The 15917-nt window shown below is 41.3% G+C and overlaps 1 protein-coding gene across 2 annotated transcripts in view; it reads left to right on the top strand.

Annotated features, from left to right (window-relative positions):
- The window catches only part of SPATA5 (spermatogenesis associated 5), a 191078-nt gene that overhangs the window by 16991 nt on the left and 158170 nt on the right, over positions 1-15917 (top strand). For both annotated transcript variants that reach the window (XM_015861868.2, XM_015861865.2), the window contains exons 10-11: positions 5691-5845; positions 12608-12817. In XM_015861868.2, the coding sequence (XP_015717354.1) occupies positions 5691-5845; positions 12608-12817 (365 nt within the window). The remainder of the gene's footprint in view (positions 1-5690; positions 5846-12607; positions 12818-15917) is intronic.

Raw genomic sequence — 15917 nt, 5'->3', positions numbered from 1 at the left:
CTCTTTAATTGTAAGGTTGGGTTTGTAATGCGGAGGCTGATTTTAAGCTGAAGTAAATGTCCTTGTTTGCATTCTTAATGTATTATGAACAAATGTGCCCTTGCTTGCAGGCACATGTAATGGAGTGATGTGACTTTTCTGGGCTATATTTCAGCTGCAGAGGGTGAGATTCTCACCCTTTAACTTCTGCTCTGTGCTGTTTCTGATGAGACTGCAACATTTTGGAATCTCTTTTCTTAGTCTTTCCATAATTCAGTTGCACAGAAGGGCCTGCTGGTTCTTCTGTGCTGACCTGGGAGGGTTTACTCATCTAAGGGCTGAGGAAGACTTCAGGACATTTAATCTCTTTTGAGAAGCAGTGGCTTTCTTCTCCATTAACAGAACCAGCTGTACCCAGGTCACTTGCCTTACCCAGTGTTCTGCATGGTGTGCACTTCCCTCGTTGTCTTCTATCTTGTCCTTGCTGATGTTCCACCTCCTGCCAGCCCCGGTGAGACTACCATGCTCACTGCTGCTGCTGGCCAGCACACGTGCACTGTGACGCCTTTCTGATGTTGATAGAGTTCACATTCACTGTAGCTATACGGTGAGAAGGCTCTGAGTTATCACAGGTGATTCAGAGCAGGTCCCGTGTGTTGAAGAGAGTTTCTTTGATTTCCTGGTTCTGGAGTGGGTTCCAGTTAAAAATTGGAATAAAATACTTGGGATAAAGCTCTTTTTTCTCTGAGGTACGGACATACTTTTTGGGAAATGACTTGTTTGAAATGCTTGTCACATTTTAAGATCTGTTCTGAGTAGATGCTCATATTCAGGTTGCAAAGTTGTGGTTTTTACCAGTGTCTGGGTAAAGGGTGATGCTTACTGTAGCTGGGACTAGTTAAATGCCCCATGCCTAGAGCATGGCTGTACTTTAGTTGAGCTATCCATGTGGAAATGGTGCTAAAAAAGGGCAGTGTTTTCTGCTTCCTCTCAGGCTCCTGGTAAAATGGTTTGATACATAATGGCAACCTTAGGATTTTTTTACTTGACAGTTGGGACACACAGCTTTCAATATCTGTAGGAGAAAGTTTCATTGGCTTCCTCACTTGCTGTGCTCTAACAGTGTTCCTACTCACAATTAGAGCATCACTTAGCCACTGCTTGCTGCTTCTTGTCCCTTTGCCTGGTACCAGAGTAGCAAAGGCAGCCCTTGTTCTTCTTGCTTGTGCTTAGGAGCATTGCACAGGAGAGCAGCTTGGAAAACAGGCAGCCCAGCGTTCCTCATACCCCTCTGTTGTCATCCGCTTAGGATAAATGGTGTGTGCCTATCTGATCTGTGAATAAACTGTTTCCTGTATGAAAGAAGCTTGGAAAATACAGTTCAGCTTTCAGTAACTTGCAGTTGGCCCCACAGACATGTCCCAGCAGATGCCAGAGCTCCTCATGCAGGACTGTAAATCACAGACAGGTTCCCCTTGGCAGATCAGTGTTCAGGTTAGCTGAGTGAGTTTGCAGAGTTATGGCTATGAGAGGTTTCAGAGCATTATCTTTCTTGTGCAAAGAGAGTTCTTTGGGGATTTTCACTTATGGGGCTGGCAGCTAATGACAAATTGCAGAAAATGATTATGATAGTGAAGCTAGGAGTTTCTGCTTTCTGAAGAAGTTCTACTTGGGCATGAATTTTCAATTTTAAAATAAATGGACGTTAATAATAAATGCAAATAATTATAAACAAATATTATATATTTATATACATATGTATATATATAAACAAATATTATATATATTTATATACATATGTATATATATTTATAGCTGTCTTATTCATAGATATTTTCTCATTTCTTGGTAAATTGATTGGTGTGTTTGCTTCTGTACCAACTAAACCAAAGCAACCCAACAAAACAATGCTAAATTGTGGTGATTTCTTGGGATGCAGATGGAGGTACACATCTGTGCTGGCTGTGGTGAGTGGTGCCTCCTGCCTCCAGGTAATAGGGTCGTACCATCACTTTGCTTGTGGAGCAGAGGGAATGAGTGGCTTTGCCAAGACACGGCTCTGTTGTCCCTCAGTGCTCATGGCAGCTGCTCTTATTGCTTCCTCAACGTGACAGTTGTGCTGGGGCTACACAGGATGAAAGACTGAACGTGTGAGGATGCATCACCTGAGCAGATGGCAGCCAGGTCTCCTTTGCTACATTAACAGGCTCTGTGTTCTTATGCATCTGTGCATAACTGCAAACAAAATACATACGTGCTTTCTTTTTTTCCTTTGAATTTTACCATCCAATATCTTGGTGTAATAAGGTGCTGTGAACTCCATTTTTTGGATGACGTTTTATGTTGAGGAATGCTTGTGATTTGTAGCATGTGGTGCATGAAGTCCTTTAAAAGATTTCCTGGCATCATGTCATGAATAACTGCAGCAAGTAAAAGAGTAAAAATGGTCACGTGTAAAGGAGAAGAGTTCCTCACCTTAAAAATATTAAACATTGGAATGACTGTACCAATTGCTCATGAAGGATACCCCTCTTATGGTTTCTGAAGTTCAGAATTGAGTCTGAGTTAAAATAAATGTTTACTTCTCTGGATAATACTTAAATTTTGGAGGACAGGGTCTGGGGATCCAGAAGTAGAGGAGGATGCCCCGTGTAGAGCCATTAGGGAGCTGAAATCTTTCCACGTGCTGCTGTCTTTTCTGTTTCTGTTTCCAGCCACGCAGGAGAGCACTGGGTTGGATCTGAAAGTTGTCACAGGGAGAAATGGTGCGTGCCTTCTGGACATGCAAATTGACATGATCATTTGGGAGGGAAATGCCAGATTAGAAGGGAAAGAAGAAACATTTCCTCTTGTAAACAAACTTGCATGGAAATTACAAGTTCTGGTATTGTGCTTCTGGTAGAGTAAGTCCAGGCTGGGCAGACTTGCGGAAGAAGCAACTGATGGCACTGAAAGAAGCGTGATTAATGATTTTGTTTGGTTTGGTTCATTTCCTCATGTGTTGTATATATTCCGTTTTTAAAGCCTAAAGTATGTGTGTTCTCTGTTTGGAGTGGATGCTTTCTATTATTTACAGTAGTGTGTAATTATACACAGACTGACAAACGCAGTTCTGTAGTAGGGTCTATTTTTAGGCTCAGGCATTTGTGATTATGATCTAATGTGCCAACCCTTAGCCAAGCTATGAGCAGGAAAGCCTTGCAGGGAACAATGCTACCTACCTCCCTCTCAGCCCGGTACCAAGGAAGGATCAGCTGTACCAGGACAACGTGTTCCGCTGGCTTTTCCCCTCCTGTCCACTTAATTTCCTCTGTTCTAGACAGACAGGATGAGTTAGTGAGGTGGAGCACACAGTTGCTGGACTGGAACAGATTGTTTATTTTCCATTGTTTGTAATCATGCATGACTTATTATGCTTGTGTGATTTTTTTTTTATTTAACTGGGATTTTCCATTTATACTCCCCCGAGGATCAGCATTGCTCACAGTTGCAGTCGCTGCCCTCTGAGCTGCGTTCCTGCTCGGCACAGGAGAGCCCTGGTGATCAGACATGTCCCTTTCCCCACAGTAGAGACCTGCTGACCACCTCTGCCACCCCTCACACTGAATCTTCAACAGTGATGAGCTCGTGTTTGCTGCGGTGTTTCACCTCCCTTGCCTGTGCCCTGCTCCCAGCTGCCCATTGTGCACCCTTCCCCTGTTCCATATGTTACATATGTCTCTCTGTGTCTGCAGACAAAGATGTGTTTTTCTCCCTCAGGCAGGCTGCTGACTGTATCCTTCTGTTCGTAAGCCTATTCTTCCCCCCCTTCCCCCCCTTGGTTAGAGGTCAGTCTGAAGTGCAGGAAAGAATGATTATGATAACAGGAGGAAACAGGAAGAATCATGCTTTCTTTTTCAATCTGTTTTTTATTATTGTTTTAATGTAAAACATTGTTTCAATTAAATGCTGACCTGTGCAATGGCATGTGCGTGCACGTGCTGAAATGAATTCAGGCTTTGTGTGGAGAGCTGTGACTTCCCTATTCCTGTTGTGGATCAAGGCTGTGGCATCTCAGACCTGCTGCCTGTGACTGGTGTTTTACTCTTGTGCTCCAGCAGCAGAGGCACCATCATGAAGATCACCCTTCTCTTTGGGCCTTTCTATGTGTTCTCTTTCCACTTTTGAAGTAAAGTCCTTTATTTTAGAATTCCTAATGTAATGGAAAAAAAAGATAGCCATGGCGCCATTAAAATTGGTGCTAAACGAGCGCCTGATGGAACAGTTATGTACAGAAAGGAGGGACAGAGCTGCTTTCTCCATGCCTTAACTTCCTGACGTGTTATTCTTTCATTTTAGAGTGAATGTGCCATAATAATTGACTTTACCCAAAAGAATATGTAGGACTGGACCCCCCAGTACTTGCTCCCACCTTCCAGCATTTACCATGATGGCTATAGAATAACTCACCCCATTTGTTATTTGCTGAGATGCAAGTTTTAATTCTGCAGGGGTGTCTTCTCACTCACGTTTTTCATTTGCTTGTAATGAACTGTTCTGGAAGAAGGAAGAAGGGGGAGGAAGAACCATGAAGATTGTCTGCCTTGTTAAAATGATTCAGTTATATTTTATATGTGTCCTCTAGCGACCAGATTTTCATTTTCTCCTCGGCCTCGTGGAATGTTTTTATTTATAAATCTTATTAGTTCTGGATGTTCTGCACAAGGGAAACCTGAATTACAAACTTGTATTTTTATTTATTTATTTATTTATTTCATTATTGTATTAAAAGCTGGGGGGGTATTAAATGCAGGTGCTGTGGCTCTGTCATAATTGGCAGTTAATGGAGGGACACCAGCTGCACTGGTGCACAGGGGAGGTATTATATCTCTTCACACGCTGTATATATTGTAGGAAATGCAGAATTCCTGTCATTGTCAGAAACTTTGTGTGTCCCCATCTACCGTTCCTCCGCAGAAAAAAGACAATAATCCACTGAAAGTTAAACCACATCTATTTTCAGAAACAGCTTATCCCTTTTATTGTGCTTTCACGTAGTGCTAATTGATGTTTTGTTTGGTTAAATATAGAAAAGATTTAACAAATGTTTGCCTTTTTATGGTCATGCAAGACTAACTGGTGCTGTGGTGTGGCTGCCTCGTATTTTTTTGCAGCACGTGACAGGTTATCCTACATATTTGCGCGTGTGTGGAGCGCATACGTGGCTGTATGCCTACAATCAGGATTATACTTGCTGTGCATTGACAAATCACACACTGAGCTGTCTTGATTCATAGAGCAGGGTTACAAAGGAAAAGAATCCTAATCAACAGAGAAGCAGACAGTTTTACAGCCATCTTACGAGTACTCATTTAACTCTTGCCTCAATTGCTCGTTATCCCTCTTCCCAATTTGTGGTATATAAACATGTTTCGTTCAGTGTATGGATATTTTTGCCCGCTTAGCATCATCTCTTGGAACATGGGGAAAAGGCTGTTTTGGAACCAATCTAGTTTATATTCTGTTTATATGCGGTCATAAAATCCCCTTTTTCTTCCTCTCTCCACAGAAGTGTCTTGCATGTTCCTTGACCTAGTTAGGGCCCGGTGCTGGGACATGCTTTTGAATGTCATTTCCTTTCCAGTGCTGCTGTGTGTTTGTCCTTTGTATGCTTCATGTTTGTGAGAAACAGGATGAAGTCTACATGTTTTTCTGCTTTTTGTTTTTAATAGGTCTGTACGCACTGCGGAGAGCTGTGGGGAAGAGAGCTCGCCCCTCAGACACCGAGGTGGCTGGGTCAGTGATGATTGCTTTCAATGACTTCCTGCAGGGGATGAAGGATGTCAGGCCCAGCGCCATGAGGGAGGTGGCAGTCGATGTGCCAAAAGTAAGTTGTTTTTTGCAGTACACTGGCGACATTGTTAAAGCCACATTAAGAGTCACAGCTACGCCTTGAAATGTCCTACCAAAAGAGAGTGGGTTTGTAAAGCGGAAGTCTCGAGTTGCCAATAAATGTTGTGCATCATCTTTTTGTTTGCATATTAATTTAATTATAATTTTGAAAATGTATTTTGAAAAAGCTTGAGTTTCTAATGCTCTGGAAAGAACTGGTAGTGAAAAGCATGTTTCCTGATCTGCACTTTTATGTGCTGAGCGTGTTAACGGAGTAAAAACCTTAAGACGTCAGCTTAAAGCTGATCTTGATTAGCTGTGTAAGCTGAAGCCTTCTGTAAAGCAGACACAAATTTAAGTAGAAACCAAATGTTAGCACTTGTAATCAAAGCGTATTGAAACAAAGAGAGAGCGATTGCTGTGATTTGTGTAAAGCAGCTGAGTAATCCTACGTACAGGTCTTACTGCTGTGACCTGGATGTCTTCAAAAATCACAAAGCTTTGAGGGCAGAGCTGGGCTCTGTAGGTAAGTGGTCACTGCCAAGCACTTACCCATCAAGTGCTGTATTACATGAACAGTTCTTTTGGCAGTGCCAGCTTCAGTCATCATTACCACACTTGCATCTGTTTCCGTTATGTTGTGTCTGCTACCCAATTACTATAACACGTAAATCGGTCTGTGGATCTCATCTGGTTTAAGAAGATTCAGCAAAAGAAAATGTATTTCGTTGCGCTAGATTTTCACTCTGCAAGCAGTTGTGCCGATGTTTCTCATCAGCTCTCCAACTTCTTGAAGAAAACATTTATGTCTAACTGCATGGTGATGAGTCATCGGGGAATTACACAGCTACAGACTCCTATTCCTATACTATAGGAATGGGAAATAAAATCTGTGAACAGGATGCTGCATGCAGCCAGGTCGGATATCACACTTGGCTTGTTAAGAGTCCACACTGTGCAGTGGAGTGCTAGGGTAGAAATGTCTGGGTTGGCCCCAGACAGCTTTTTCTGGAAATAGTGTAGAGGCATTAATATCCGCAAGAGCTAATTAGTTCTGCTGAGAACCAGAACTGCTAATCCTCTTGTTGTTTATTGTGCTGCGGTCTCTTGGGCTCAGACCATTATCACTGGTCTGTGCCTTCTAGACATACCAGCCCACTTGGAGCTAATGCTCAACAACACAGTTAAGACATATATAAGTCAAATCTCAGAGTCCTGCAGCAAGTGGTCTGAATCCAGGTCACCCTGCTACTCAGGCTCCTGTAGTCCACGAAACCATCCTTCTGGTGGCTTTCTCGGACGTCACATTTTTGTTAAATGCCAGCTGAGTCACTGGAATACTATTGAAGTTCAGTCCTTTGTTGAAAGGAAGGCATAATGTTGTGCAGATTCCTTTTGTGCTTACTGGATGTTGATTTTTACAAAATAATGAGTATTCTGGGTACATAGAAGGTGCATTTCAGGTCACTTACTTGGTGCCTGTGGTGAGTTTAAAGTGGAAGCTAAGCTCCAAATATACCAGATGCGTTCAGAAAGTGTGCCAACCTGCATTAAGCTACTGAAGGAGGTGCTTGAATTGAGTTCAACCACTACTTTGGGCTACGGAGCTACCTTTCTACCAACACAAGGTCTGTGCACTGAAGCAGTCTAAATATTAGGAAATAGTTTGCGCGGCTGTCTGTGAAAGTCAAAGTAGTGTGAATGCAGCCCTGTAACCTGCCTTCATTTTTGGAGTATGTTATTCCTCTTTACTAGTTGCCCTTATTTCAATCCAGTGCTCTCTCTTCATGAACTTGAGCCATTCAACTTTTCAGTACTTTACTGCTTGGATGCTAATGTGCTGTACTGTGGCACAATGTGTAGCTGCTCTGAGGCAATGCATGCCTACAGGAGCTGCCTTACTTCTGTTTGTTGAGTTCTTATCAAAATTTTAAAAATAAGCTGAATGGGGAAAAGCAAAAGAAAGTGTGAACAAGATAGGAATGCAAGAAACTTATTTTTTTCTGGCTAATGTATCTGTGTTGGTAGTATTTTGTAGAATTATCCTTCGTTGTATTCTTCTCATCTGTAAGAATGGATTTTCTTTGCCTACTCTCCTTTTCCCAGAAGCCATCCAGGTTGATGGTTAGTTGTACAGGTAAACTGGTTAGAAAATCAGGTTTGACTTCATGTTTTGAAGTCTGACCTCAGTGCTGTTTGCCATCTACTAAATCATTTCTTCAAATATCTTCAGACATGAAATAAATGATCAGCTGTGTTGTTTCTTGTTTGTTTGTTTTCCAAATAGCAGACAGAAATCTGATGTACATTAATGATATCCTCTTGTTTGCTGTTGTAGACATATTCCTCACTTGGAAGCACCATTGGTCTGAATGGACTTTTGGGCTATGCACTTGGTTATAAGTCACTTCACTGATGCACATGCTGAATTAGCTGAGACTTTTGTGATTTTTAACTTTCTGTTTTTCTGAAGGTGGCTGTCATATTCAACTGTTTTGAAGCAGTGCAAATTGAATGAGCAGTGTACAGACTAACTTATAAATAAAGCCACAAGTAAAGGAATGTAGTTGAAGTGCTTCTTCCTTAGTAGTCTAGAGACCTATTCCATTTATGTTTTTGGGGGCTGCTCTTACCTCTGGCACTTCCTTCATTATGAGTTCCAAATTGTTTAGACTTTGCAGTGTTTGTTCTCTGAAATCTGCAAAATCTTAAGCAGGCTGTAATGAAAATGTAATTTTTGAATTAGCCTTCACTTCCTAGGTCTTAGAATAGCGTGTTAACTGCTTGGCTGCTTAAAAGGCTACTAAGCTAAATTGCTCTCTTGCAGCCTTTTATTTAAGATCTGGGTAGTAAAGAATATGTAATAGAATCGTGTTGTTTGGGTGGTCTTATGTAAGTCACTTCTTGGTGTTAGAGGATGTTTGATAACTGTTATAGAATTCATTGCTGTCTGCTTCTTAGAAGTGCTTTATGGCAAGGTCAATATGAATTTCTTTTATTAACTCACCTCAGCTGATTCACAGTGAGCTTCGTGGTGCCCTTTGTTTCTAAGACCAGTGCCACCGTGTGTTAACTTCTGTGCTGTACCTCGTAGCATTCCCTTTTCCTTCTGCTTCTGCCCTGAGTGCTGCGTGCCTTGCTGGGACCAAGGCAAAAGGCTTGTCTGTCTGATTCCATATGGTTTCTCAGTTTCCATTTGCTCAGGACCTTTCTAGAACTTTGCTATGTGTCACAACCTTTTTAGAAAGTATTTTTTTTTTTTTTTTTGCAGCAGGAATTTAGGAGAAAGGGGATGCACATTATAAATCAGGAAGTTAATACTTCAGCTGTTTGGAAAGTTGCACCATAGCTGCAGTTCTTCCCTCTCCTGTGGGTTTCTCAGAAATTTTTGGGGAATGCTGTGGATTTTGCTTGCCTGCCTCATTCCCTTTACTGTAATTCAACACTCAGATTTGTGTCTTTGCAGCCAAAAGGTTCTGGAAGAGACATCTTTTGCACGTCTGCTTTATTTCTTTATTGCTGCTGCTGAACAACCTCTTGGGAGTTGCTGTTCTGCATCATATTTTGAGCTCTGTTGACCTGGGGAGAGCAAAAGATTATGGCAGTAATGAAATCTTGGTGCCTCATGCACTGAAGCAGAGCACTGTCTGTGGCTGTGGCTGTCTCCGGATGCGTAAGCTCAGCCCTAAGACTAATCTTTTCCACCACTTCCACAGTGTCAGAATATCACACTCTGTTGCTGTGTTGCGAGGCCTTTCCCTTCAGTCCATGTGCAGGTCAGGATGTGCAGCTGGGCATTCGGCTGTGTGTACTGTAATGTGTGTTAATTGCTGTCAGGAAATTCCTGAGGATGGTTTGCCAAAGCAATCCTCCTAATTCTGCTAAGTGGATACTGGCTTATGTGAATCTAAATGAATCCTTAGTGTATTATATCCTGAGTGTATTAGTTTTAGTGGACTTACCACTTACCTATCTCCTTTTGAAGTGTGAAAAAGAAATATATTTTGCAAAAGACTTGTCCAGAATGTGAAGGTAGTGTGTTATTAGCTGCTTTTGCTTTTAACACCATTGCTGTTTGAATTCCATGTGATTAAATTAGCTGAAATTATGCCTGGTTAACTTCTTTGTTGGTTTGTTTGCTTTTTAACTAGTACTTTGCAGGTTCACCTTTAGTGTTCCAGTTTGTATTTCCTGCCTTGCTTATCTCCTTCCCTTTCCAGTTTTAAATTGTAAGCAAAATCAGAGCAAGTCTCCAGATTTTCCAACCAATAGAGAGGACCTACTTTGCCATTTTTATAGTTTCCATCACTGGTGATGATAAATGTTATATAGCAGGTCCTAAAGCTGTTTAAATACTGCAAACCTATTCAATAGTATGTGTATTTAGGAGAGGGTAGAATAACATGCAGGTGTTTTCTCCCTGGCTTTTTCTGTGTGTCCAAGTACCACTAGTGGGTTTGCCTACTGTTGCTAAAAGTTGTAGAGAATTCCCAATGGCTTCATTAATTTTAGGCCTCTTCTTTTGTGTTTGTCAAAATCTCCTTGTCTAGCAAGGAGGATGTTACAATAGGAATGATTAAACCAATCACTGGCAGCTGTGAGGGAGCACTCATACTGAGAATGAGAATCAGCCACAAGATTTGATCTAAAAAGAGGTGGTCTGTGTATGTGTAAGTAAGGTGTTCAATGTATGTCTTGGCTTTCTTAAAACTTATTTGTCCTTTTCATGGTAATTAAAAATCTATAGGTGTGTTTCCATCTCTTATTGTGACAGTTCAGGCAGAAACAGAGGAGTCTTTCAGACTTTGGGCGTTATGTGCCTAACTCAGTCATCTTGTCACTGTATCTGCTCCATCTGAATGAAAGGGAGAAGCTGAGTGACAGACTACATGTCTCTGGAAGTCTTCATCCTTCAGCTGGGTCATTATGTGAAGGTCTCTTTAGACTGTGCTGAGAGCCCAAGGTAACCAGGTTGAAGCTAGGCTGTATGAATTTGAGCTCCTCTTTCCCTCTTCATTTCTACACCATTGTGGAGTTTCTCACTAAGCTATTTGTATTGAATTAAGACAAGTGCTTTCATTTCCTAGAATCACAGAATCATTAAGGTTGGAAATGACCACTAAGATCATCTAGTCCAACTGTAAGAACCAGAGTCTGTTTTGTGCAGCCTTTCCATTTATTTGCTGCCAGTCTTTGATTGTGTGGCTAGTCTTGCTGGTATTAGGGAACAGCGACAAAAAAGAGTGTTGTTTTTATTCATGCAGTGTGTTTGTTTTTGGTTTCTACATTATTACTTTGAAAAAGCACCTCAAGAAGAAGTATTGCCAGGTTGCTTAAGTTGGCTTTTGAGTTACCAGAGCTGTCCTGCCACTTTGGTAATGCTCCCATAAAATCCTTTCCTCCCTGTTATTTGGTTACTCTGCTGGGTCTTTTTCTGTCTTCTCTTTGTTCTGACCTTTAACTGAACTTGTTATAGGTCTTTTCCTGCCCTAATAAAGGAACAGAATCTTTGGCAGCCCCCTGCCCTCAGACCCTTCTTAGTGGGCAGTGGCTGTCAGTTCTACATATTTCATTCTTTGTCAAGCATATATAGTAATTATTTATTTGAGAACCAGAAGCCATTGGTTTCTATGAAAAAACCTGATTTTTTTCTAGAGTGCCTGCTCTATATTCCTGCTGTGGGAGATATGTTCTGCTGGCTCCTCACCTTCCAGTTAACAAGTGTAACCTTACTCTTGGAATACTTCTGAGGAGTTGACCCACGTGTGTTGATCTTTTGCATTTACTCTTCTTTAATCTTTGTCATTTTCATGTATGTCAAAGACTAACAACTGTGGAGATGTTTTGTTGGTTTGCAGATGCTTGTACTTATGCAAAAGCCCTGGTGCCACTTACAAATGATCCTTTTCCTTCTCTTAGTAATAGACTGAATTGCCTGGTTTAGGGACGTTCTGATTCTGGTTTCTTGTGTTCTGGCATCAGGGAAATAGGGATGAGCCAGGAGTGACAACAGACAAAGGTGATCCATTGCCTCTTGGTGATATTCTGCTTGTCTTTCAAGTTTAGCTGACTTTCCAGAATTGAATGGTGATTTATGTCTAGTAAATTTTTTGAAGAGTGTTTTAAGACAGAAGATCATTTGATTTAGGTGTGTCTTGACGTGTTTAATATTTAAGGTGGATGGGAATGGATGGTGACAGAGCAAAGAATGAGTGGGGGGGGGGGTGGGTAAAATTCTCAGTCTTGTGTTGAGCTGAAGATGTGTAGCATGTTTTAGATCTGTCTGCTGTTTTGGGAAGGACATGTTTGTTATCTCTGACAAGTCTGTCTTGTGTATTTAACAGAGCAAATTTGACTACAGTTGAGTTTGAGTAATATTGTGTTTTTTTTGTTTTTTTTTTTTTCATTGATATTTGTTTATTTGGTGGTTTGTTCATTTTTCAGCTTCTAATCAAGACACTAGCGCTCCTGTCATGGATAGGAGTGATGGTGCTGGCACAAGCCCTTCACAAAAGTTGAGCTTACTGAAGTTAAAAACACCCAGGACCAGAACAGCACTAAGTAAAACCTTCTTGGACTCATCCCATCTTCGAGTAAATCTTAAAGGAAGACAGCACGTTTAGAATTTCTACATCAGCAGAATGAAGGAGAGAGCTGAATTGTGACTTGCGATAACAGAAAGTCTTATTGCCTGTTGCCTATGATCATGCTGTCAGTTTTCAATTTTTTATGATTATAAAAATGGTCTCCTTTGCAGGTATCCTGGTCAGACATAGGAGGTCTAGAAGATGTCAAGCTGAAATTGAAGCAGGCAGTTGAATGGCCTCTCAAGCGTCCTGATTCCTTCATCCGAATGGGAATTCAGCCTCCAAAAGGCGTGCTGCTTTATGGTCCTCCTGGATGCTCAAAAACAATGATAGCAAAAGCTTTGGCTCATGAAAGTGGCCTCAACTTCTTGGCAGTGAAGGTAGGTAATTCATTCTTAGAGTTTCTTAACTCTCAGTTAACAACAATTTATCAGTTTCCAGTGGTAAAATCCAGTGGCTCTTTGCACTGTTAATACTTGTATTGTCTTGTGAAGAGGACTACTGCTTTCTTAGATGCTTGACTCTTTCTCTCTCCTCTCTCTTTCTCCTCCTTCTCTTTCTCTTTTTTTTCCTCTCTTTCTCTTTTAATCAAAGCACAGCAATAAGGTTGAATAAGAGAGTAAACAGCAAAAGCATTTGAATACTTTTTTTATTCTAGTGGAAAATCTTTGTTATTATTATTAATAATAATTTTCATGGAAACAACAAAATTCTAAAGACAAACAGTGCAACTCTGTGAGGTGGGTAGCTATTATCGTAATAACTATTTGCTAACATGGAGATGTTATCCTCTCATCTCTTCTATTCATTTTTATTCCTCAGGAAAATCACTTTCTTTATCGTACTACCCGTGTTTTGTTACAGGTTTCTCATGCCCAGTTAGTGTGTTTTTTTTTCAGGGAAAGTCATTCTATTTCATCATGACTTTGAAAGTTGGCAAAATTGGTTATATCTGGAGTACTGTTGGATCAGTGGGATGTTCTCTCAGCATTAAGAAGCACAGAGAAATTGCCCGTGAAACAGTGTAATTGATTACTGCGGGTCGCATGGAAAATGTATGAATGGAAGTTATTAAATAATATGAAGCTTCAACGCATAGAAAGGAAAAAAGATAGAGTGATTCCACATGGAGTAGTCTTGCAGCTGTGTAAGAATGTTAATGAAGTGCAAGGAAAAACATTTGTTTAAGTATTTTTCTTTTATAAGTATCTCCTCAACAGTATGATCACATATTCTTCTCTGTTGAGCCTCCCTTCACTCACAAAACTTTTGGCATCGCTAGCCCCTTTGGAGCTCCCTCCTGTGCCTGTCCTTTCAGTCACACTGCCAGCATAGCTCGGGAAGCAGAAGTGGTTGCACTGACACTGCAACCCTCTGCTGCATGTGCTTCCTCGTGTTGCAGATAGGCCTCTAGGTCACGGTCGGCTTTGCTGCCTTCCATGAAGACAAAGTTGGTCTTTGTACTCCAGAGTTACTGGTAAACAAGGTAACCTTTTCTTCCTGTGCTGCTTAAGAAAACATGCTTTCTTTGTTTTGCCCAATGCTCTGATGCCTGAAAGGAAGGGAAATAAAAGTTCCAATTTGGAAACAAACAAACAAACCAAAAAACAATCCTCCCAACAATGAAAAATGAATATCGATGTTATGTGTTCATTCATCAGTCTTACTGCATCAGTGAAATGCCTGCTGGAGCTGTATTATCCAAACGTAAAGGATGGTTTGGGCTGAGTGTGAAGTGTCTGAAGGTGCACTGACATGAAATGCTTTTATACAGTAATGTGGCATTTCTTCAGGATGCAGTTCTGAGGCTGTAGCCCCCCAGACTTGGCCAAGCTGCAGCAGAAGGGGCTACCTCGGGAAAATGCCTTTTATTCTCTGTCAGCTTGAATCCTTTGGCCTGGAAGTGGTCAAGTATTCAATGTACAGATGTTTTAAGAGGCACATCTCTGGAGTGTGTCCAGACTCAGATAGGTCGTCTCCAGGAAGGGAACGTAGCCTACTTTCCCTAACTTCACATTAACTTCCTGGACAGAAAAGGCAACATCCATCATGTACTAAATGTGTTAAACATTGTCTGCAGCACTTCTTAAAGCACAACAGGCTTGAATTCATTTCCACTGCATGTGTTCCTGCAATAAATCCAAAGTAGATGAATTTGATTTATTTTTTCTTTTTTTGAATGAAATAACTTTTGTAGTTTTGTTAATTTTCCCTTTGTTATGTCTCAAATCTTTGTCGCTGTAACTGATATCAGCATTTTTGAAATGGAAGAGTGTTTTTACTTTTCAGACCTGCCTTCCTTCCTTGGTCCTGCTCCAAATGTGTGAGCTTGATGAAAACTGTCTGCAGCACAGCTGGTAGGATACGTGTGCTCCTGTAGCATAGTTCATGGGGTTCAGGTTCTTGGGCCCTTCCCAGGAATGGACCGTAGGCAGGAGGCATAGCTCTGGTGATGGATGAGGCCGTGGCAGGGTGCCACCTCTCTTCCCCGTGCCTGAAACCTGACAGGGGACTGAATACATTATGCGTGGCTCTTAGTTGGACCTGTGGTTTTTGGAAGATGGCCCTACTGTGTGCGCACACCACATTCAAGGCACGTGGGTGTGGTGATTCCATCTCTTTCTAGAAGGGCTGTGAGCATGCTGGGATGCAGCAGGCACCTCATGGTCCAGGAGGATGCTGTGCTATTGTCCAGATGCGTATGTGAGCTGTCTCTCCGCTTTGGCTAGCTGCCTCTGCTAGATTAAGTACTTAATCTGGGCTGTATGTCATCTCCTAAAATGTGATGTTTCCGAGTGTCTTTGGAGTGACTATCTGTCACAGTGCCTTATTAGATATGATCACATGGCACAGCCTTGAGTGCACGTCTGACTTGTCTCTTACATGGTCTGGAAGCTAGGCAAAGTCTAGATGTAATTTCTGGGCAGAGGAGCCGAAGAAAATAATGTGATAACAGATGTTTGACGTTGCATCCTGTTCTTTCCTGAAATCTATTGTGAAGTTTGAATGGTTAGTATTACAATGAATGTGCCCTTTTGTAAACATGCTCTTTGATACTTTTCCAAAACTTTTTATAGCTGTATTTTCATCGAGATCGGTGACCTTTCGCTTTTCCAGAGAAAAGCGGTTGCTTTGCTTGTTTGTTTTTACAATTCCTAAGGGGAACTGTTTATTTTTATTCCTTCACTGACTGTCTTTCTTTGTCTTGCATACAATATATCTGCTAAATTTACTCAGGAGGAGTTTTTCAACTGTTTCCCAGGGAATGACTCTTTCTGTTACTTCCTATCACCCCTTCTTCTAAATCTCTCATAGCATTGAGGCTTCCTATGTTTTTAGTGCTTGTCTTGATACATTCTTTTCCTCAAAACCTCTTACCAAAGCACAGCTGAATTCTTCTCAACTTCTAGGAGAGCTTTTAGTGTTTTGTAGTCATGGATACAAGCAGGTAGAAGAGTGCGTGAAGGAGTGACTTAGGAT

The sequence above is a fragment of the Coturnix japonica genome, chromosome 4, assembly GCF_001577835.2.
Source record: "Coturnix japonica isolate 7356 chromosome 4, Coturnix japonica 2.1, whole genome shotgun sequence".
In the NCBI taxonomy this organism is placed as follows: domain Eukaryota; kingdom Metazoa; phylum Chordata; class Aves; order Galliformes; family Phasianidae; genus Coturnix; species Coturnix japonica.
Note: the sequence above shows the minus strand (reverse complement) of the source record. Positions and strands in the feature narration are given on the sequence as shown.